The sequence below is a fragment of the Anomaloglossus baeobatrachus genome, chromosome 4 (assembly GCF_048569485.1).
Source record: "Anomaloglossus baeobatrachus isolate aAnoBae1 chromosome 4, aAnoBae1.hap1, whole genome shotgun sequence".
Taxonomy (NCBI): Eukaryota; Metazoa; Chordata; class Amphibia; order Anura; family Aromobatidae; genus Anomaloglossus; species Anomaloglossus baeobatrachus.
In genome coordinates this window covers 14,848,439-14,872,234 of record NC_134356.1, presented here as the reverse complement: position 1 = coordinate 14,872,234, position 23,796 = coordinate 14,848,439, and the positions used below count along the sequence as shown (strand labels likewise).

Below are 23,796 nucleotides of genomic sequence, written 5' to 3'. Positions count from 1 at the left end.
GGCATTCCTCATCCCGAATGGCATCACCGTGGACTCGTATAGTCCAAATGGGGTAATAAAGGCAGAGCGTTCCCTGGCCTTGCGAGTCAGGGGGATCTGCCAATATCCCCGGCTCAGGTCCATGATGGTCAGGTACTGAGCCCCGGCCAACTGATCGAGCAGGTCATCGATGCGTGGCATGAGGTACGCATCGGCGACCGTGACAGCATTGAGCCCCCTGTAGTCCACGCAGAACCGAGTGGTTCGGTCCTTCTTAGGGACGAGGACTACAGGCGAGGCCCAAGCGCTGTTGGATGCCTGGATCACCCCCAGCTTCAGCATCTCGTCAATCTCCTGGCGCATGTGTTGCTGCACCTCCAGGGAGACCCGATATGCTGAACGCCGGATCGGGGGATGATCCCCAGTGTCCACGTGATGGACAGCCAAGTCAGTCCTTCCGGGCTGGTTGGTAAACAACCCCCGGAAGGGGAGGAGGGTGGCCCACAGCTGGGACCGTTGGTCCTCCAAGAGCTGGTGGCCAACCTCCACATCCTCAATGGATCCGCCGGCCCTAACCTGGGCTAGCATATCCAAGAGGGTTTCCGCTTCTCCCTCCTCGGGCAGGTTGCACACGGGGAGCGCACACGCCTCCCGCTCATGATGTGCCTTCATCATGTTCACATGGAAGGGCTTCCGCCTTCCACGGGCAGGGTCCAGGGTGACCAGGTACGTCACAGGGTTGAGCTGCTGGTACACGAGGTATGGGCCTTCCCAGGCTGCCTGAAGCTTGTCCTGTGGTACGGGGACCAGTACCCACACCTTTTGACCCACTTGGTAGGTCCTCTCACAAGCGTTCTGGTCGTACCAACGCTTCTGATCGGCCTGGGCTTGAGCCATATTGTCGTGTACCAGTTGCGTCAAGGCCTGCATTTTGTCCCGGAAGCGCATGACATACTCGATAACCGACACTCCAGGGGTGGCCAAATCCCCTTCCCAAGCCTCTTTCACCAGAGCCAGGGGGCCCCGCACACGTCGCCCGTACAGGAGCTCAAACGGTGAGAATCCTGTTGAGGCCTGTGGAACCTCCCGGTAAGCAAATAACAGGTGTGGGAGATACCGCTCCCAGTCACGCCCATGGGAGTCGACCAACATCTTAAGCATCTGCTTTAAGGTGCCATTAAATCGCTCGCACAGGCCATTAGTCTGTGGATGGTACGGGCTGGCCACCAGATGTCGCACCTGGACTTGCTTACAGAGGGCCTCCATCAGCTGGGACATGAATTGGGTCCCCCGGTCAGTGAGCATTTCCTGGGGAAAACCCACTTGGGAGAAAATCTCCAGCAATGCGGTGGCCACCTTGTCAGCCCGAATGGACGACAAGGCCACTGCTTCTGGGTACCGGGTGGCATAGTCCACTACCGTCAGTATGAAGCGTTTCCCGGAGCTGCTGGGGATGGCCAGCGGGCCGACCAGATCCACAGCCACCCTCCTGAAAGGCTCATCGATGATTGGCAGAGATACTAGTGGGGCTTTGGGGTGTGGCCCCGCCTTCCCCACTCTCTGACAGGTTTCACACGAACGGCAGTAGGCAGCCACATCGGCCCCCATTTTTGGCCAGTAGAAATGCTGGTTTAACCTGGCCTTGGTCTTAGCGATCCCTAGGTGTCCGGCCATCGGAATCTCATGTGCGATCCGCAACAACTCCGTCCGGAACGGATAGGGTACCACCAACTGTCGGTCCCTGGGCCACGCCTCCGGTGAACCCTGCTGGACCGTGGCCCGGTACAGCCGTCCTTGGTCCCAGACCACTCGCTCCGGGTCCGAGTCCGAGGGAGGCTGTGCCGCCTGCTCCTTTAGAGCTTTCAGGCTGTCGTCAGCTTCTAACGCTGCCTGAAACCCCTGACTAGATGTGGCCAGAATCGACGAGACTGTCACATCTTCGGTCAGTACCCCGGGACCTGTGTCCTGGCCTCCACCTGACTCGGCTGCCACTTGGTCAGAAGGGGAAGAGCTATCGGACCTCCGGGAGGCCCCTTGGCTTCCAGCACTCCCACTGCGGGTGACAGCGGCCACAGCCGCTGCGACCGTGGGTCGTGCCTGCTCCTCCTCCGTTCCTGACCAAGTCGCCGGTTCAGGCAGACCGACCTGGCTTCCTGACACCCCGGTTGTGGGGGAACCATGCACCGAGATCTTACCTGGGAGCACTTCCGCTCCTGGACCGGCCCCAATCTCACCTGCCTGTTCCCCTCCTGCAGCAACAGAACCCCGCTGTGAAATCTCTGGGGACCCCACATTTGCTGTGGTAGCCCCCACCCCACACACTGGTCCTCCCCCTGCAGCACCCTGCTCTCTGCTTATCCCTGCAGAGGGCAGCAGATCCCAGCTCACAGGCTGATTACTTGTAGAGGCATTGTCACACCTTTCTCTGACCCCCTCCCCTGTCACAGCTGCAGCTGTGTGTGTGTCTATGGTGTCTGTGCAAGCAGAAATATCAGAGTTCACTCCCCCCTCTCTCACATCATTCATAGATAACACATTAACATTGTCAGGAGTCATGTCCGTACTGGCTGAAGGTTCAGCCCTTGGTGGGGGCCCAAACTGGGAGGTTATCTGCCCCAAATCTGTCCCAAGTAGCACGTTTGCGGGGATCCGATCAGTTACCCCCACCTCCCTCACCCCTCGCCCTGCGCCCCAGTCCACATAAATGTCAGCAACAGGCAGCGCCGGGTCAATGCCTCCAATCCCGGAGACAGCGAGGGTTTTTCCAGGGATCAAGTCTTGGGGGGACACCATCTCAGGCCGCACCAGAGTCACCTCCGAGGCGCTGTCTCGCAGTCCTATGGTCACAGACCGGCCGACGGTGACAGGTTGGAAGCTGTCCAGGGACCTACCACCACCCCCACCCACACAATACACCTTGGGCGGCCCTTGGGACGGGGACGGGGCCTTGGGACGCTGAGGGCACATGGCCTTGAAGTGTCCAGGTAAGTTGCACTGGTGGCACCGTCTTGGTTCTGCCACGGGCCTGGAGAGGGGAGTTGAGGGGGACACCCCCTGCAGTCTAGGGGCAGGTGGGGCAGTCGCAGAGTTCATCTTACCCCCTCTCCAGGTGCTGCTGGTGGCTGCTCTCCTGGCCTCAGGAGCCCGATTGTTGGTGTAGTCATCGGCCAGGGCAGCTGTAGCCGTGGACCCCTTTGGCTTCTGGTCTCGGATGAACTGGCGGAGATCCTCAGGGCAGTTCCACAAGAGTTGCTCCGTGATGAACAAGTCCAGGATCTCCGGTCCGGTGGAAAGCTGCAGGCCTTGGGTCCAGTGGTCGGCAGCTCGGGCAAGTGCCCGCCGGTGGTCAGCCCAGGAGTCCTTTGGTCCCTTTTGCAGGGTCCGGAACTTCTTGCGGTAGGACTCTGGAGTGAGGTTGTACTGTTGGATCAGGGCCCGCTTGATGGTGTCGTAGCCCTGATCTGCCTCAGCAGGCAAGTCCCCAAGGATATCCAGGGCCTTACCCCTTAGACGGGGGGTCAGGTATTTGGCCCACTGATCCTTGTCCAGATGGTGCTGCAAGCAAGTCCGTTCAAAAGCAGTCAGGAAAGAGTCCAAGTCTCCATCCTTCTCCAGCACTGGGAAGTCCTCAACACGGACCTTTGGAAGTTTGGTGTTTTGAAGGTCACATGTGGCTGATGAGGGCCGGAGCTGAGCTAGCTGCAGCTGGTAGTCACGGTCTGCCTGTCGCTCTCGCTCTTCACGCGCTGCCTGCCGCTCCGCAGCCTCACGCGCTGCTTGCCGCTCCGCAGCCTCAGCGTCACGCGCTGCCTGTCGCTCACGCTCGGCCATGAGTATCTCGTAGGTATCCCGGTCTCCAGCCATAAGCCTGGCCAAGGCAGCTTGAAGGAGAGCCTCTGCACCTCTCAGGCCGGAGGGATTGGCATGTGGTGATCTGCGGCACGCTGCAGAGCCAGGTGATTCACTGTCCATTGCAGAGCGGAGGGCTGGCATCTGGCTCGTTGAGGACCCTTGGGTGAGCTGCTCCTCATCTTGTCCATAATTGCCAGGTTGTGCGCTGTCCTCTGCAGAACGGTTTTCTGGCGTCGAGCTCCTGGAGGACTCGTGGGCAACCTCCTCATTACTGTCCACAGCACCGTCCTCCCTCTCTTCGGCTCCTGCTTTAGCATTGGCCAGTTGCCTAGCTCTGCTCCTGGTGCCATCAGCCATTCTTGCAGACTTTTGGTCACTGACACAGAACTGACACCTGATGCCTCCACACACCTTACAGTATCTGCACTCTGACACTCTAGTGTTGAGCTAGTCTGAAGACCCCAGCAGCCACAGCTGCTGCAGGCAGTCTTTAGTGTCTGGGAGTATGGGTCTCACACTCACACACACTATTATCTCGATCCCACCGCTATGCCACCAATATGTCACAAACCACCGGGGGGGTCACTCAGAAATCCCCCACGCTGGCTACCAGTACGTCACAATCGGGGGGTAACAAGTGGGGGTCACCCCTCCTTTATACCTCCCGACCGACAGACAGAGCACGTGACGCGCTCTCTAGCGCCCCTCTTATAGTCAGGCCAATTATGGAATTGCCCGACAATAAGCAAGGAGGCCGCTATACTACTTATGCCGATTATTGAAGGGTCCCCGGTGAGAGTAGGGTATATATTCCCCCGACCTCCGCGGGCGGAATATATAAAATCTCCCCGAGTCTCACTGGCCTCCCCACAATAATCCTTGGCACAAACTCGCTGCCACCAACCGCTTCACGGTAACTATTAGCCGAACACACAGACGTGGGATTCAAGATCGAGATAACAGAACAGCCCAAGATTAATTATATAATTTAATCAGCCTAAAGCACACTAGAAACTACAATATATACAATAGGGAATCTACAGAATATACATATGTCAGAGTACAGTTACAGATAAAGCATGGTTTACAAACAGGCATACACAGTTCCAGCAGTTACCTTGTGCGTCTGGCCACAGGGGGGCGCTGTAGACCAGGTTTCCAGGAACTCCCACAGATGTTTCCTACACGTGACCCCCAGCGAAAGAACACTGGAAAATGGCCGAAGTAGGGTTATCAACCTGGGCAAATCCAGGTCCCCTCCTACCTTCGTGACCTCAGAGGGAGCACTGCTCCACCCCTGGCTGGAGTTATGGACAAAATCCACAACATGGAATATGGCCATAACTTGGCCTGGGAGCGTCGTAGGCGGACGCCAATGCTCTCATTGTGACAGTTATGAATTTAGCTACAGAATGAGAGGACTCATGACTTGTCTACTAGTTCCCCATTGGCTGATATCACGCCTGGGGTATTTCCCAAGCTCCCGCTCCCATAAAAAGGGTGTGCCAGCATCGTCCGCATGCGGAGACACCATTTTTATGGTTGCCATATTTATCGGAAATATGGCTTGCGAGATATGAACCATTTTTTACTGGAGTCGTTCTGTCTGGATACTTCCAAGCTTGCTAATTAGATAGCAGCTCCTACCACAGGGTCACGGCAGGGAGTTCTCCTGTGTCCATTGTTCCCACATCATCTCATCTCCATATCACAGGAGATGGCCATGGAGGTGTAACACCTTCACAGATGCTGGACATTGAGAACAAGAAGGGAGGGGGGCACTGCCAGGGAGTGATGAGCGATTATGACTGGAAGTCATAATTCATCTTCATATCCCGGGATTTGCCTCACAGAACCGCTCTCAAACGTAACTCAAACTGCCGAACTTTTACCAAAAAGCTCGAGTTCGAGTTCTAACTAGAACACCCCCCAAAATCACTCGGACCGCGAACTGGTGAACCGCGCTCAACTCTAGTCCTATGTGCTCCATATTGGATCCATATCCTGCTCCAGTTCTTGATGATAATATTAATCTTAAGTCAGGTTTGTTGCCAACCATGTGCAATATGATAAATGTGCAATATAATATTATATATAATTAGCACTATAATGAAGCACTTTATCCAACCTATTATTTGCAAAGTTTGCTCTGGGATATGTGCAATATGATTAATGTGTAATATGACAGTATATGGGGTGCTCCCTGGATGCTGAACAAATTTCTAATATGTGCATTAATATATATTGGTTTATTTAATTGCCGTGCGTGATCTTAGGTCGCACTGTTCTTTGGTTTTGTCACCTAAACGTATCTGTGTTTTTATATTGCACTCTCTGCACTGCGTGTATCCAAAAAATATATATCAAAAAAATAATTTAATAAAGCAATATATTGGAAAATCCCCAGAGTCAATAAGCCTGGGGATTACATGGTAGCATGAGCCTCCCCTTTTTATCTTCTACTTTCTCATCTTTTATCTGTTTTTCTATATTCTGCATTATTTTATTTATTCCAATGCTTTTTATATGGTATTTGGGTTGTGTGGTAATTTTACTCTGACTGTGAAGGGTTAATTTCTGAATAGCAGCTGGTAACGCGAACAGGCTGGAGCTGGTTTTTCTTCAGCCTGTTGCGCGCTCAATTTTGAAGATTTTGATTGGTCAGTGGTAGTTTTGAGCGGGAAGAAAGTTGGATAAATTACAGCTGTTCTGGTCAGCTGTGTCAGTGTCACCTGTCAAGCAAGAAGAATCACCACATGGAGTCACTGTTCCTGCAGCTGCTTCGGAGGGCCAGCGATGAAGGCGGAGAAGATTGGCTTCGGTCCTGCTTGAGCTCCGGGTCGGCGTCGGCGGCGGCAGAGGTTCCAGCTTCAGTGTCGGTGGCGACAGCGGCGACGGCGGCGACGGCATCTGATGAAGTTTTTCAAGTGGAGAACGTCGGCGAGAATCGGCTGGTCCTAAAAAAGAAGAGAAGATTGGATCCTGCGGACTTACCGGTGGTCGCTTCCAGGAGGTCGGGCGGAGGAGCAAGGAGAGCATCCGCATCGCAGGAAGGCCGAGTGCGGAACAGGAAGGCGGCAGAAGTATCGCGGGAAGGCGGAGTCTCGGCGAGCGGTCTTTCAGTGCCATCGCGTGAGCTGAGGCGGAGCCGGCGAGATCAAGTGACAGCATCATCACGCAACTCCCAGCAATCTCGGCAGTCCGCGTCATCAGGCGGCGCGGCGGCGATTTCTTCCAATCCGCCGGCGGAAGTGACGCCAGGTCAGCGCTCCTTACCGCGCCCCTTGCAAAAGAGCTCAGCTGGGGCTGCGGTGGAGCTGTTGGCTTGGAGCGCTTCAGAAGGATCCGAAGATGATGGAAGCCCAGCCGGGGAGCCGTCCAGCGCAGACACCGCCGGAAGAGGATCGGTTTCGAGGCCGGATCGTTCGGGTGAGAACATTAATGTGCTTAATTGTACTATGGAATCTGTGAAGGATGTTGTCTTTCAGACAATGTCTGAATTTTTTATGCAAAGTGGTCAGCTGCCTGGGGGTCCTGCTCCTGAGGTGTCTCGGGAGGGGACTCTGGGTCTTGCTGAGTCACATTTAAAGGAGGCACTAGTGTGTGAGATCTCGCCTTTGGGATTTCACCTTAGTGTCTCCGTTAAAGAGAAAATATGGAATTTAGAGTATATAGATTTGTTTACCCTTCTCCCGGCAGTGAGAGAGCCTCAACATAGGGCTGATAGGGCTGACAGTAAGCTGGAGGCTGAGAGTGAAAGGAAGAAGAATTTCAGGTCTTTTCACTCTTGGCTCCAGGCTTTCAGCATTTATGCCGCTGTCCTGAGTGAGAAATTCCCACATATGGGTGGTGGGTTATTTCATCACCAGGATACGATCCTGGAGGCCTATCGTAATTTTGGCGGGCTCGCCTGGCTTAATTATGATGAGGCGTTCAGGCAAAAGTTATCTGTGCATTCATCTCTCAAGTGGGGCATTAAGGATGTGGGCCTTTGGCTTAACTTAATGCTGCCACAAAGGAGCACATTCTCTAGACAGCCGACTAATCAAGTTGTTAAGCGGGGGGTGTGCTTCGCTTTTAATGAGTCATCGTGCAAATGGCAGGGTAACTGCCGTTTTCGACACGAATGCTCGTTTTGTGGCGGGGTGCACCCCTTGTTTAAGTGCTTCAAGAAGCATGGTCAGCCCAATGTACAAGTGTCTGGAGGCAAGGAGCATTTTTTCAAAGGCCCCGACGCCGGTGAGCCTGGAAAAAATGCTTCCATGGTTAGGACGCTTCCCCGATCAGGAGAAAGCGGATCTCATCCGTGATGGTTTTAGGGATGGTTTTTATGTGCCTTCATTTTCAGGTGTCGGGTGTCATGTTACGAAGAATTTGAAATCTGTCAATGTGCAGCTTGATGCTGTTAGGTTGCACATTGATAAAGAAAAAGGATTAGGTAGGGTAGCAGGTCCTTTTCAGTCGCCCCCTTTTGTTAACTTTAGGATTTCTCCGTTAGGAATTGTGCCTAAAAAAGAACCCAATTCATTTAGAGTAATTCACCATTTATCGTACCCTAGAGGTAGTTCATTGAATGACGAGATTGACCATAGTGCAGCCTCAGTCAGCTATGCATCGTTTGATTTAGCTGTTGATTTTGGTAATGGTGCATTGCTGGCTAAAGCTGACATAAAGTCTGCCTTTCGGCTATTACCTGTTTGTCCTTCCGGTTTTAATTCATTGGGTTTTTATTTTGATGAAGGGTTTTATTTTGACAAATGTTTGCCCATGGGTTTCGCACTTTCATGTTTTTATTTTGAATCTTTTTCTACATTTTTACACTGGGTAGTTCAGGAATCAGTGGGAAAAGGGGGGGTTTTACATTACCTTGATGATTTTTTGTTTGTTGGGAATCGGTTGTCAGGGATTTGTTTAGAATTGTTAGGTAATTTTATCCGCATTATGTCCAGTTTTGGGGTACCTTTGGCAAGTGATAAGACGGTTTTTCCCTGTACTAGGTTAGAGTTTTTGGGCATTGTGTTGGATTCTGAAAGAATGGAATTGAGTCTCCCTCAGGAAAAGATTTGGAAGTTAAAGGGTATAATTGTTGGTTTGTTGAGTAGGGAGAAGGCTACGCTACGGGAGTTTCAATCTCTGTTAGGAAGCCTTAATTTTGCATTGAGGATTATACCTATAGGTAGGGTGTTTTCTCGGAGATTGTACGATGCTACCAAAGGGGTGAAGTCAGCGAATTCTCATATTAGGGTTTCGAGGGAGATTAAGGCTGATCTACAGGTATGGTTAGAATTTTTAGAATCATTTAACGGTTTTTGTTGTGTGCAGAGTGATTTTGTCTCATCAATGGACCTAGCACTGTTTTTTAGTGTGGCAAGTGGTTTTGGTTTTGGTATTGTGTTTGGTTCTCATTGGTGTGGAGGGATTTGGCCTAGTGATTGGCGGACGAGAGGTTTATTGAGTAAAAGAGTGGTTTTGGAGTTATTTCTGTTGTTTGTGGTTATTTCACTATGGGGTGAAATGCTGTCCAACAAACGTATTCTGTTATATTCGGACAACCAAGGATTGGTTTTCTCGGTTAACTGTCTTTCTTCGAAGTGCCCAATTTTGTGTTGCTTGCTTAGGAAGTTGGTGGTTTTGTGTCTTAAGTATAACATTTTGCTTAAGGCACGTCTTGGGTTATTAAATGCTAACCCTGCTGTTGATCATTTATCTTTTCAGAGGTTGGAGGAATTTCGGGCGTGTTTGCCAGGGGCAGACTCGGAGGCGACTCTTTGCCCGTCCCATTTATGGGGGGCAATTTCGAGTTAATCCCGTTTTATATAAGGAATTCTGTGTCGCCAGCTACTTGGAAGTCGTATTCAGATGCATGGTTGAAGTGGGTACAATTTTGTGAGGAGAATGGCTTTGAAATTTTTTCATCTGATGTTCTGGTGTTTTTGCAGTTTATTAGTTTGCAGGTGGTAGGTGGTTATAGTTATTCTACTATTCATAAAAGTTTATCTGGAGTTTCCTTCTTTTTTAAGCTAAATGGAAAGGATTCTTTGTTTAAATATTTTTTAGTATGCCAGTGTTTGAAGGGATTGAAGAGGGTGTCGTTTACACCGGATGCTAGGAGTCCGATCTCTTTTGAGTTGTTAAGAGGATTATGGGGTATCCTCAGTGAGGTTTGTGTTGACCACTTTGAGCTTACTTTGTTTAGAGCCATTTTTGTTGTTTCTTTCTTTGCAGCATTACGTATAGGGGAAGTAGTGTCCGCTAATAGAAATAGTTCAACGGGTTTATTGCGTGATGATTTAGTTATAAAAGGGCATTTTGTTTTTATTTTTATTAGGAAATCTAAAACAGATCAACTTGGGAAGGGTGTTTCTTTAAAGTTAAAGGCCATACCGGGTTGTCCGGTTTGTCCAGTTGCTAATTTATCCAATTGGGCTCTTATTCGCCCTGATTTAGGGGCTGTTTTATTTTTGCATAGGGATGGTTCTTCTGTTTCCCGGTTCCAGTTTTCTGCAATCTTGAAAAAATGCTTGGGAAAACTGGGGCTGGATGGTAGAGGTTATTCATCCCATTCATTTAGAATTGGAGCTGCAACAGAAGCTGCTAGTGCGGGTCTAGGTGTTAAGAAGATACGCAATATTGGAAGATGGTCTTCTAATAGGTACAAACTTTATGTTCGTCCTAATCTATTGTGATTTATTTATGTTTTTTCTTCAATTATTATAGGCCCACTAGTCATCTGGCTGTTCGGGCAGTCATCTGGCTGTTCGGGCATTCGTTTATCCACTGGGCTGAGATCAGAGCTTCAAGTAGAATTTATTCTGAAAATCTTTCGTTTAATTTGGACTCTGTTAATGTCTTTTGGTTTGGTATTAGGGGTTTGAGAATTGAAAATTTAGTGGGTAGTGTTAAAAAGTTTATCGGTCGTTACCCTACTCCCGATTTATTGATTTTTCACATAGGGGTAATGATCTGGGGAGAATAAAAACATTGGATTTAATGGGTCAGTTAATGAGGGATTTTTTTTTAATTCAGAATTTGTTTCCAAATGCTTGCTTAATTTTTTCTGAAATTATTCCTCGGTTGATTTGGAGTAGTGGTGAATTAGTTTTTATGGAAAAAATCCGTAAAAGAGTGAATAGGGCAATGAGTAAGTATTTGCAAAAAATCGGTGGTTTTTCTTACAGGCATATTGATTTAGAGGGTTATATTCAGGGGTTGTATAGAGGGGATGGGGTCCATTTATCAGCAGTGGGTCTTGATATTTTCAATTTAGGGATGCAATACGCAATTGAGCAATGGCTGTGTTGTTTGGGGGGGCCTGCGTATCTGTGATACTTAGGCCGGGTGGAAAAAATCACCCAACTTTCGTTGGGTGGATTTATGGTTTTTATATGTTTTATGGATATGTAAAATTTTTGGTAATGTTTGGAATTATTTATTTATGGAAAAGTATTTAATTTATTTAAAGTTATACATTTTAACGTAACCATTAATAAAACAACACGGCCATTTTTGCCATTGCATCTCTGAGTCATGTGTATTTATTTATTTTAATTGGGTTAATGTATATATATGTGAGCTCTATGCTACCATGAATCCACTTGGAAAGTACTCTTATTATATGTAACTATGAGTCAGTTGTAAGATTGTAGGAGTTTTTGGGGACCATAGTCATAAACCATGTTAAAAGCATAATATGGATCTGGTGATTTCTAATTTTTAGGTTTTTGTTGCCAACTTGTTGATGTCAAGAATTGTTTGAAATAAGTCAAATCTATTACTTATAGAAAATCCGAGGCTTTTGACAGCAAAGAAATCTGGTCTGAGGAGAGCACAAAGCCTGATGGATTCCGCTGTTTGCTCTTTATGTAGTGATCTCTTTTTCCGATACTTTCTCCTCCGCGCCTGCCCCGGTTTTTGCAGCTTTATCTCTATTCCGGGACTGTCTCATATTTGTCCTTTTACTGTGATTTACACTAATGGACGAGACAGATGAAGGATCAGGAAAATCCTCTGAAGTTCTCAGCGAGGAATTTGCTGACTGGAAGCCACGATCCTGGAATGTCTCCGTTATTTCCCCGTGTCCTGTGTGATGAGCGTCCTCTGCTCCGATTGGAGATTTTATTATTTTCATTGTCTTTCAATTCTCTTTCAAATTTATGTTTTTTTAGATTCTGTGATACTTGTTTATAATTTTTTAATTGTTATTCCCTTCTGTTTGTAATTCTGTAAATCGTCTAGATGAGTGAAAGGGTTAATTGATGTTTGGAGGGTTTACATTTCAGTCTTAATAACATCCCAATTCCTCTCTTTCCTTACAATCAATTGGATGAGTTTGAGCGAACATTTACTCCAAATATCATTCCAATTATTCTGGAATTCTTCGCCATATTGTGTGGTCGCTAATGTTGAGCGGACCCGGATCGGCAAAATCCGGATCCGCACGGTTTTAGCGCCCGATCCGAGTCCAACCAGTACCTGGGATTCGGGATGCACGATCCGGATCCAGGATTTTTTTTTGATTTTTTTTTTCTCTCCTCTCTCCTTATTCATTTACATGACCGCGGATATCGGATCCGGACTTCAGCGGAAACCCGATCCAAATCCACCGGACCCGGATTATGACCGATCCGCTCAACTCTAGTGGTCGCCTCTTTTTAATTCTCAGGCCATTTCCCTTTCCAGATACGTCTGTAGGGAATTCCTGTCCCACCAGAATTTGAGTTCTTTACTCATTTTGTATTCAAGATTTCCCATAATTAACCCCTCAGGTGGTTTCAGAGCAGTATGCGTCTTTTTGTGAAGATCATCGCCGTTCATACATATTATTTTCTACATATCAATGCTGGTTTGATTTTTTTTTATATTTTTGATCTAACAAATAAAAGTGAATTTTTCTATTTACTCACCTTTCTACCGGAGCAATTGTTTTCTTACTGGAATGAAGGTTGTTACTATTTAACATCATCGCTGTATTTTGAATGGAGTCAAAGGTCATTATAAATAGTCACTAACTGAGCTCCAGGGATGTAACTCATATAGAGATATATGGTTGTATACAGCACTGTATTGTGGGTATACAGCGATATATGGAGGTGTACAGAACTATATGGGGTTTACTGTACTATATTGGGTATACAGCACTTTATGGGACAGCACAATATAGGAAATATACTGCAGTATATGGATGACGATTATACAGAACTATATGGCGGTATGCATGGAGGTATACAGCATTATATGGGGACTATATAATACTATATGGGGGTATAGATGAATATATTGTATGTATTATGTATATGGCACTTTTATGAAGGTACACAGCACCATATGGGAGTGCACATCACTAATGGGGCTTTTATATTGAATGTTCTCAGTGAGAGGAACAAAATTATAATCTTGGGATACCTTTTAATGGCTAAATAAAATTTTAGTTAGCCATTAAAAGGTATCACAAGATTATAATTTTGTTCCTCTCACTGATAACATTCAATAATTTTTCAACTGGCTAACACGGTGCCAAAACCTTTTCACTTGTAACTAATAATGGGGCTTTATGGCAATATATGGGGGTTATATAGCAGTATATGGAGATATTCAGAATAATATTGGAATATACAGCACTATATGGGGTTTACTGTATTGGATGTTGTATATAACATAATCGTGGTATAGAAGAGGGGAAAAAACGGACAATGAGCGGGAAATTCCAAAATCCCTAACAGTTCTGTGCTCAGCCAATCAGCAGAGGAGGGGCGGAGCAAAACAAGCAAAATTTTCCACCCCGGATCGCGTCATCTCTCCTGTTCTCTTTCTGGTCCGCCCTCGCTCTATATAAAGGAGGACTGTGCGCTCGTCTGTTATAGTGTTTTGCTGACTACGTGAAAGATGTCTGGACGCGGCAAAGGAGGGAAAGGTCTGGGGAAGGGCGGCGCCAAGCGGCACAGGAAGGTTCTCCGGGACAACATCCAGGGCATCACCAAGCCCGCCATCCGCCGTCTCGCCCGCAGAGGAGGCGTCAAGCGCATCTCCGGCCTCATCTATGAGGAGACTCGCGGCGTCCTGAAAGTCTTCCTGGAGAACGTGATCCGTGACGCCGTCACCTACACCGAGCACGCCAAGAGGAAGACCGTCACCGCCATGGACGTGGTGTACGCGCTCAAGCGCCAGGGCCGCACTCTCTACGGCTTCGGGGGTTAATGCTTCTGCTCCAAACTTAAAACAAAAACACAAAGGCTCTTTTCAGAGCCGCCCACATCTTCTGAGGAGAAGCTACAGCTCCTGCTGCGCGGGGAGGGGCTGCGCTGAATCAGTAATGTCTGCCGCTCTAGGGGCGGGTGGGAAAAAGGTGGTACTTATAAGGGGTTAATAGTAAGTGAGGATCCAGAGCCCTACTGACTAAGCACTAAATGTGAAATTCCCGCACAATGGCTGCAAGTTTCTCCCCCCCTTTTTGTGTGATCCGCGGTATTAGGGGGGAGATTCTGGGGTTGTGAGTGAATAACTAATATGTGGTTTATATTCAGCACTATATGGTGATCTATACTGTTAGTATCCAGCGCTATATGGGGGGCTATAGCATTACATTGAGGTGCAGAGCACTTTATGATGAGCAGGTCATTGTATGGATGTTATACAGCGCTCAGTGGCGGTGCAGAGCTTTACTGGCTCCAAAAACATCAAATCTTTGAGCTAAAATGTGTCCGGCCAATAATGTCGCTGCTGTGCTGTATACTCCATACCGTGCAGTGTATCTCTAGTATTGGATCCTTCCGTATAGCGGTGAATACGTCCACATATTTACTATACCCCGTGCAGTGCCCTATACACCATCCATAGTGCTGGATGCTCCCATACAGTGCCGTATTCCGACATATTGTCCTGTATATTATCCATAGTGCTAGAAAAAGCTGAATGCCCCCATATAGTGCTGTATTCTCCTCCCATACACCACTTTATACTCCATGTGGTGTCGCATACACTTTCTCCTCCGGCCATAACGTTCTTTTCTGCGACAACGACGGCTGGAAACATCACGGGCACTAAGGGGTTAACACTGAGCTTCAGGGAATAATCCTGTGGGCGGAGCCACAGTCGTACTATGCGCTGATTGGCTGAGCTCTGAATGTGAAATTCCCGCACAATGGCTGAGTTTCCCGCTCTCTGTCCTCTGCGCCCCGCGGTGTCAGGGGGAGGTCTGGGGCTGAGTGAATATCTCTTCTGTAGGTTTATATTCAGCGCTATATGGAGGCTTATAATGGGGTCTGTGCAGCATAAAGAGAACTGAGCAGCGACTCCGCATACAGCAAATGTGAACACGTCCAATCCCCGCAGAATCCACAGAAGAATCCAGCGCCTCTGGAAGAGCCAAGATGTCTGCAAACCCCGAGTGTATGAAGTGTGAGCGGCGCCGCTGCTGTATGGAGAGAGGAGGTCAGGGCAGCGCAGGAGGCGGCTTGTCGCGGCTGATGGGATCTCAGGAATCCACAAGCGTCTCCATTATTATCCCGTATATTCCATACAGCAGTGACGCCGCTCACATCTCATGTGCTCAGTGTCTGCAGAAACCTCAGCGCTCACAGAGGCGGCCGTGCTCTGTACAGCGCTATATAGAGGCGGCTGTGCTCCTGTGTGGCCTGTACAGCTCTATATAGAGGCGGCCGTACTCTGTACAGCTCTATATAGAGGCGGCCGTACTCTGTACAGCTCTATATAGAGGCGGCTGTGCTCCTGTGTGGTCTGTACAGCGCTATATAGAGGCGGCTGTGCTCCTGTGTGGTCTGTACAGCGCTATATAGAGGCAGCTGTGCTCCTGTGTGGTCTGTACAGCGCTATATAGAGGCGGCTGTGCTCCTGTGTGGTCTGTACAGCTTTATATAGAGGCGGCTGTGCTCCTGTGTGGTCTGTACAGCTCTATATAGAGGCGGCTGTGCTCCTGTGTGGTCTGTACAGCGCTATATAGAGGCGGCTGTGCTCCTGTGTGGTCTGTACAGCGCTGTATAGAGGCGGCTGTGCTCCTGTGTGGTCTGTACAGCGCTATATAGAGGCGGCTGTGCTCTGTGTGGTCTGTACAGCGCTATATAGAGGCGGCTGTGCTTATGTGTGGTCTGTACAGCGCTATATAGAGGCGGCTGTGCTCCTGTGTGGTCTGTACAGCGCTATATAGAGGCGGCTGTGCTCCTGTGTGGTCTGTACAGCGCTATATAGAGGCGGTTGTGCTCCTGTGTGGTCTGTACAGCTCTATATAGAGGCGGCCGTGCTCCTGTGTGCTCTGTACAGCGCTATATAGAGGAGGCCGTGCTCCTGTGTGGTCTGTACAGCTCTATATAGAGGCGGCTGTGCTCCTGTGTGGTCTGTACAGCTCTATATAGAGGCGGCTGTGCTCCTGTGTGCTCTGTACAGCGCTATATAGAGGAGGCTGTGCTCCTGTGTGGTCTGTACAGCGCTATATAGAGGCGGCCGTGCTACTGTGTGCTCTGTACAGCGCTATATAGAGGCGGCCGTGCTACTGTGTGATCTGTACAGCTCTATATAGAGGCAACTGTGCTCCTGTGTGGTCTGTACAGCGCTATATAGAGGCGGCCGTGCTTCTGTGTGGTCTGTACAGCTCTATATAGAGGCGTCTGTGCTCCTGTGTGGTCTGTACAGCTCTATATAGAGGCGGCTGTGCTCCTGTGTGGTCTGTACAGCGCTATATAGAGGCGGCTGTGCTCCTGTGTGGTCTGTACAGCTCTATATAGAGGCGGCCGTGCTCCTGTGTGGTCTGTACAGCTCTATATAGAGGCGGCCGTGCTCCTGTGTGCTCTGTCCAGCGCTATATAGAGGCGGCTGAGCTTCTGTGTGCTCTGTACAGCGCTATATAGAGGCGGCTGTGCTCCTGTGTGGTCTGTACAGCTCTATATAGAGGCTGTGCTTCTGTGTGGTCTGTACAGCTCTATATAGAGGCGGCCGTGCTCCTGTGTGCTCTGTACAGCTCTATATAGAGGCGGCTGTGCTCCTGTGTGGTCTGTACAGCGCTATATAGAGGCGGCTGTGCTCCTGTGTGGTCTGTACAGCTCTATATAGAGGCGGCTGTGCTCCTGTGTGGTCTGTACAGCTCTATATAGAGGCGGCTGTGCTCCTGTGTGGTCTGTACAGCTCTATATAGAGGCGGCTGTGCTCCTGTGTGGTCTGTACAGCGCTATATAGAGGCGGCTGTGCTCCTGTGTGGTCTGTACAGCGCTATATAGAGGCGGCTGTGCTCCTGTGTGGTCTGTACAGCGCTATATAGAGGAGGCTGTGCTTCTGTGTGGTCTGTACAGCTCTATATAGAGGCGGCCGTGCTCCTGTGTGGTCTGTACAGCTCTATATAGAGGCGGCTGTGCTCCTGTGTGGTCTGTACAGCGCTATATAGAGGCGGCTGTGCTCCTGTGTGGTCTGTACAGCTCTATATAGAGGCGGCCGTGCTCCTGTGTGGTCTGTACAGCTCTATATAGAGGCGGCCGTGCTCCTGTGTGGTCTGTACAGCGCTATATAGAGGCGGCCGTGCTCCTGTGTGGTCTGTACAGCGCTATATAGAGGCGGCCGTGCTCCTGTGTGGTCTGTACAGCTCTATATAGAGGCGGCCGTGCTCCTGTGTGGTCTGTACAGCTCTATATAGAGGCGGCCGTGCTCCTGTGTGGTCTGTACAGCTCTATATAGAGGCGGCTGTGCTCCTGTGTGGTCTGTACAGCTCTATATAGAGGCGGCCGTGCTCCTGTGTGGTCTGTACAGCGCTATATAGAGGCGGCCGTGCTCCTGTGTGGTCTGTACAGCTCTACATAGAGGCGGCTGTGCTCCTGTGTGGTCTGTACAGCGCTATATAGAGGCGGCTGTGCTCCTGTGTGGTCTGTACAGCGCTATATAGAGGCGGCTGTGCTCCTGTGTGGTCTGTACAGCTCTATATAGAGGCGGCTGTGCTCCTGTGTGGTCTGTACAGCTCTATATAGAGGCGGCTGTGCTCCTGTGTGGTCTGTACAGCTCTATATAGAGGCGGCTGTGCTCCTGTGTGGTCTGTACAGCGCTATATAGAGGCGGCTGTGCTCCTGTGTGGTCTGTACAGCTCTATATAGAGGCGGCCGTGCTCCTGTGTGGTCTGTACAGCGCTATATAGAGGCTGCTGTGCTCTGTGTGGTCTGTACAGCTCTATATAGAGGAGGCTGTGCTCTGTGTGGTCTGTACAGCTCTATATAGAGGCGGCTGTGCTCCTGTGTGGTCTGTACAGCGCTATATAGAGGCGGCTGTGCTCCTGTGTGGTCTGTACAGCTCTATATAGAGGCGGCTGTGCTCCTGTGTGGTCTGTACAGCTCTATATAGAGGCGGCTGTGCTCCTGTGTGTTCTGTACAGCGCTATATAGAGGCGGCTGTGCTCCTGTGTGGTCTGTACAGCTCTATATAGAGGCGGCTGTGCTCTGTGTGGTCTGTACAGCTCTATATAGAGGCGGTTGTGCTCCTGTGTGCTCTGTACAGCGCTATATAGAGGCGGCTGTGCTCTGTGTGGTCTGTACAGCGCTATATAGAGGCGGCTGTGCTCCTGTGTGGTCTGTACAGCTCTATATAGAGGTGGCTGTGCTCTGTGTGGTCTGTACAGCGCTATATAGAGGCGGCTGTGCTCCTGTGTGGTCTGTACAGCTCTATATAGAGGCGGCTGTGCTCCTGTGTGGTCTGTACAGCTCTATATAGAGGCGGCTGTGCTCCTGTGTGGTCTGTACAGCTCTATATAGAGGCGGCTGTGCTCTGTGTGGTCTGTACAGCGCTATATAGAGGCGGCTGTGCTCCTGTGTGGTCTGTACAGCTCTATATAGAGGCGGCTGAGCTTCTGTGTGCTCTGTACAGCTCTATATAGAGGCGGCTGTGCTCCTGTGTGGTCTGTACAGCGCTATATAGAGGCGGCTGTGCTCTGTGTGGTCTGTACAGCTGTATATAGAGGCGGCTGAGCTTCTGTGTGCTCTGTACAGCTCTATATAGAGGCGGCTGTGCTCCTGTGTGCTCTGTACAGCGCTATATAGAGGCGGCTGTGCTCCTGTGTGGTCTGTACAGCTCTATATAGAGGCGGCTGTGCTCCTGTGTGTTCTGTACAGCGCTATATAGAGGCGGCTGTGCTCCTGTGTGCTCTGTACAGCTCTATATAGAGGCGGCTGAGCTTCTGTGTGCTCTGTACAGCTCTATATAGAGGCGGCTGTGCTCCTGTGTGGTCTGTACAGCGCTATATAGAGGCGGCTGTGCTCTGTGTGGTCTGTACAGCTCTATATAGAGGCGGCTGAGCTTCTGTGTGCTCTGTACAGCTCTATATAGAGGCGGCTGTGCTCCTGTGTGCTCTGTACAGCGCTATATAGAGGCGGCTGTGCTCTGTGTGGTCTGTACAGCGCTATATATTGGCGGCTGTGCTCCTGTGTGGTCTGTACAGCGCTATATAGAGGCGGCTGTGCTCTGTGTGGTCTGTACAGCGCTATATAGAGGCGGCTGTGCTCCTGTGTGGTCTGTACAGCGCTATATAGAGGCGGCTGTGCTCCTGTGTGGTCTGTACAGCTCTATATAGAGGCGGCTGTGCTCCTGTGTGCTCTGTACAGCTCTATATAGAGGCGGCTGTGCTTCTGTGTGGTCTGTACAGCGCTATATAGAGGTGGCTGTGCTTCTGTGTGGTCTGTACAGCGCTATATAGAGGTGGCTGTGCTCCTGTGTGGTCTGTACAGCTCTATATAGAGGCGGCTGTGCTCCTGTGTGGTCTGTACAGCTCTATATAGAGGCGGCTGTGCTCTGTGTGGAGCCTGCACAGCTCTGTATAGAGGCGCGATACATGGTACGATATGGGGGGATATAACACTGGAGATACAGCTCTATATAGAGGCGCGATACATGATACGATACGGGGGTATACCAATACTGTTGGCTCTAGTCATTATCACTGCTCCGCCACATGAGGATTGGGGACGGGGCAGGAACACAGGGTCGCTCTGCACTAGTGGAGTCATCAGGAGGCGCAGGTAGAGAAGCAACTTCTGCCCACATTATACCCATCTAATGGACAGCGCCCATCACCGGCCCCAATCCCTGGAGAAAGGGCACAACAGCGGCTTGTATTCAGCATCTCTCGCTACAGACATGGAGGGTGGGGATCGTGTATAAGCTCGGAGCAGTGAATGCGGGTGACACCACATGAAAAACGTTTAGTGCCACTTATACCCACTGTGCCAACCCAATAGGATACTGCATTATTCGCTCTGCAAATCCAATACTAATATGACAGGAATATAACTCTGCGTTATACAAAACCTCCACTATTATACAAGATCTGCAGTTCTGCACAGATCAGTCAGAAGAGCCATTGGTTATGGAGGATACGGGATCGGAGGCGCTCACTTTTCTTGCAGCGCTCAGCACCGTCCCGAGCTCCCTCTGAGAAAGGTCATAACAGCGCCTATTACTCGGCGCAAAGCCTCAAATCATAAACTACCAGTACCACTTATACCCAATGTACTAACATCCTGATACAAATCACCCTGCCTATTGCTATATTTCCCATTAACACAACAGAAGAATCAGCGGCGCCAGCTCCTGTGAGGACGGGGCCAGCTCCTGTGAGGACGGGGCCAGCTCCTGTGAGGACGGCGCCAGCTCCTGTGAGGACGGGGTCAGCTCCTGTGAGGACGGGGCCAGCTCCTGTGAGGACGGGGTCAGCTCCTGTGAGGACGGGGTCAGCTCCTGTGAGGACGGGGCCAGCTCCTGTGAGGACGGGGCCAGCTCCTGTGAGGACGGGGCCAGCTCCTGTGAGGACGGGGCCAGCTCCTGTGAGGACGGGGCCAGCTCCTGTGAGGACGGGGCCAGCTCCTGTGAGGACGGGGCCAGCTCCTGTGAGGACGGGGCCAGCTCCTGTGAGGACGGGGCCGGCTCCTGTGAGGACGGGGCCGGCTCCTGTGAGGACGGGGTCAGCTCCTGTGAGGACGGGGCCAGCTCCTGTGAGGACGGGGTCAGCTCCTGTGAGGACGGGGGACAGCTCCTGCGAGGACGGGACCAGCTCCTGTGAGGACGGGGCCAGCTCCTGTGAGGACGGGGCCAGCTCCTGTGAGGACGGGGCCAGCTCCTGTGAGGACGGGGTGGTGGCTCTTAGAAGAGCCTTTGTGTTGTGGAGGATGCGGGGTCAGCGGCGTCACTTGCCCTTCTTGCTGCTCTCCGTCTTCTTGGGCAGCAGCACGGCCTGGATGTTGGGCAGGACGCCTCCCTGGGCGATGGTCACCCCACCCAGCAGCCTGTTCAGCTCCTCGTCATTGCGCACGGCCAGCTGCAGGTGCCGGGGGATGATGCGGGTCTTCTTGTTGTCCCGGGCGGCATTGCCGGCCAATTCCAGGATCTCAGCGGTCAGATACTCCAGCACAGCGGCCAGATAGACCGGAGCGCCGGCGCCCACCCTCTCGGCGTAGTTGCCCTTGCGGAGAAGCCTGTGCACACGACCGACCGGGAACTGCAGTCCTGCCCGGGATGAGCGGGTCTTGGCCTTAGCTCGGGTCTTCCCTCCTTGTTTACCGCGTCCAGACATCTTGTGCTGAGCGTTAAAATATCAAAGCCAGAAATTTCAAATATAACGCGTGTGCCGGCTCCGGCGTCTTTTATAAGCTGCTGCTCCGCCCTCCTCTCCTGTCATTGACTGAATCTGAAGTCATCCATGGAAATGAGACTTGTGGATCCACCAATAAGCTGCGAGGGCGGAGATCATGACGTCATATTGGTCACATGCTTTTTTTCGCCCAATAGAACAGCGATGTGACCGCAGTGTCATTTGCATGGCCGGGCTATAAATACGGCCGCTCTGGGTGGAGCAGGATCATTATTCTGTCTCCAGTGAAGAGATCTTTCTGCTCTCATCATGCCTGATCCCGCCAAGTCCGCCCCAGCGCCCAAGAAGGGCTCCAAGAAAGCCGTGACCAAGACTCAGAAGAAGGACGGCAAGAAGCGGAGGAAGAGCCGGAAGGAGAGCTATGCCATCTACGTGTACAAGGTGCTGAAGCAGGTGCACCCCGACACCGGCATCTCCTCCAAGGCCATGGGCATCATGAACTGCTTCGTCGGTGACATCTTCGAGCGCATCGCAGGGGAAGCCTCCCGCCTGGCGCACTACAACAAGCGCCACACCATCACCTCCCGGGAGATCCAGACCGCCGTGCGCCTGCTGCTGCCCGGAGAGCTGGCCAAGCACGCCGTGTCCGAGGGCACCAAGGCCGTCACCAAGTACACCAGCGCCAAGTGATCACCACCGCTGCTCCCATCCCCCACACCACAAAGGCTCTTCTAAGGGCCACCACATTGTCTAATCTGAGCTTTATACTGGATGGTCTCTGTTTCTGGCTGTGGCAGTGATTGGCGCAGATCTGCGTTGCGATGGTCGCTACAGATGCAGTTTGTGTATAACTGCACTACACAGAACTATGGGATTATATGGTAATGTCAGTATACAAAACTATTTGTAGATAATGACGGTATAGAGCATATGGGGACTATAGTATTATATGGGGATATATATCAGTATATACTGTAGATGTATAAAGATTTGTATGGCGTTTACTAGAAGGCTGGGAACTTCGCAGGCACTAAATCGTTAATAAATCGTTTGTGGGAGGAGCTGAAACGCTAATAAGTGCTGATTGGCTGAGCGCTGAATATGAAATTCCCGCCCTATGGCTGAGAGTTTCCGCTCTTTGTTCTCGGTAACACGCGGTGATTGATGTCCGCACTATATTGCTGTATACAGCGCTGTATGGATTTTTTCATATTATAATACTGGACTGTTTGGAGTAACACTGAATATTAGAGTATCACAATATTTTTTTGGTATGTAAGCAATTGGGAATAAAAAAATAACTTTTAAATATATTAAGACTCAAAGTCCTAATTTTTCCCCCGTGAATACATAACCAGTTACGGACGAATAGGAACAATTTGGGTATTTATATCAGAGTATTTTCAGCTTGTCAGATTCTCTCCAAAAGAATTGCTCAGATATTGCTTCGTCTGTAGAACCTTACTGTTGCTTTTTTAGCCTAAAGTATCATATGGTTAGGCAATATGAGACTATTAATACCTCCTATTGCTATAGAACACCTGGCAGGAGTATAATGGGGTATAATGTCATGGCCCGTCCTCTGTCAGAAGCATGGATCAATGTTACCTTAACGTGTAGGGCATGGGGTATGTGAAATTCCACAATAAACGTATTACAGCCCGAGGTAAGGATCCATAAACGTGCTCAGTGCTCACCTTCCCGACGCGTTTCCTCTTTAGTGATTTATCAGGGGAGATTTTTGGAGTCTTAAGGCAGCATGGAGCTTATTAATCCCTGTGCATGAACCTCCATGTCACGCTGCATCAGGGGCCGCTGCATCCATGGACTCTATGGAAAGCGCAGCCTCTGATGCAGCGTGACATGGAGGTTCATGCACAGGGATTAATAAGCTCCATGCTCCCTTAACAAGCCTCAAAAAAGGTCCCCTGATAAATCACTATAGAGGAAACGCGTCGGGAAGGGAATACAAAATTGAATATTACTACGGTATGAAAAAGCATTATACGAGTGTAAAAAGTACAATATGGGATGTAAACAACATGGAAGGTGCACAGCAGTGTATGGCCCTGTATGGATGGATATGGGGAGCACTGAGGAGTATATGGGGGTAACAGACCTATGTGTTGCCCCTGCTGTGTAATTATACAATGTGAGGTTGCTGCTGTAGAGAGGAGCGGATGTGGCGATATTCCGGCTGTGAACTCCGGTGACCTGATTGCTGGACTGTCCTGCCGCCGTGTCCCACAATCCGGCAGAGGTGACCGGCGGTCACATTATACCCTGGGAGTCTCCAGGTGTGAACTCCGGTGACTTCAGTGACGTCACCGCTCCTCACAGCCGAGGTCTCCAGCTGCTGTCAGTGTCCCAGAGGCTGTAGTGATCGGTCATATTTGCCTTCA

The 23,796-nt window shown here is 50.2% G+C and overlaps 2 protein-coding genes across 2 annotated transcripts; one reads left to right on the top strand and one right to left on the bottom strand.

Moving 5' to 3' along the window:
- Nucleotides 1–20,989: 20,989 nt before the first annotated feature.
- Nucleotides 20,990–21,376, bottom strand: LOC142302607 (histone H2A type 1). Its single transcript, XM_075343711.1, has one exon. The coding sequence runs from the start codon at nucleotides 21,374–21,376 to the stop codon at nucleotides 20,990–20,992; it is 387 nt and encodes a 128-aa protein (XP_075199826.1).
- Nucleotides 21,377–21,680: 304 nt separating this feature from the next.
- On the top strand, nucleotides 21,681–22,769 carry LOC142302610 (histone H2B 1.1). Its single transcript, XM_075343714.1, has one exon. It carries the CDS (start codon nucleotides 21,704–21,706, stop codon nucleotides 22,082–22,084), a length of 381 nt encoding a protein of 126 aa, XP_075199829.1. The 5' UTR covers nucleotides 21,681–21,703; the 3' UTR covers nucleotides 22,085–22,769.
- Nucleotides 22,770–23,796: the final 1,027 nt, after the last annotated feature.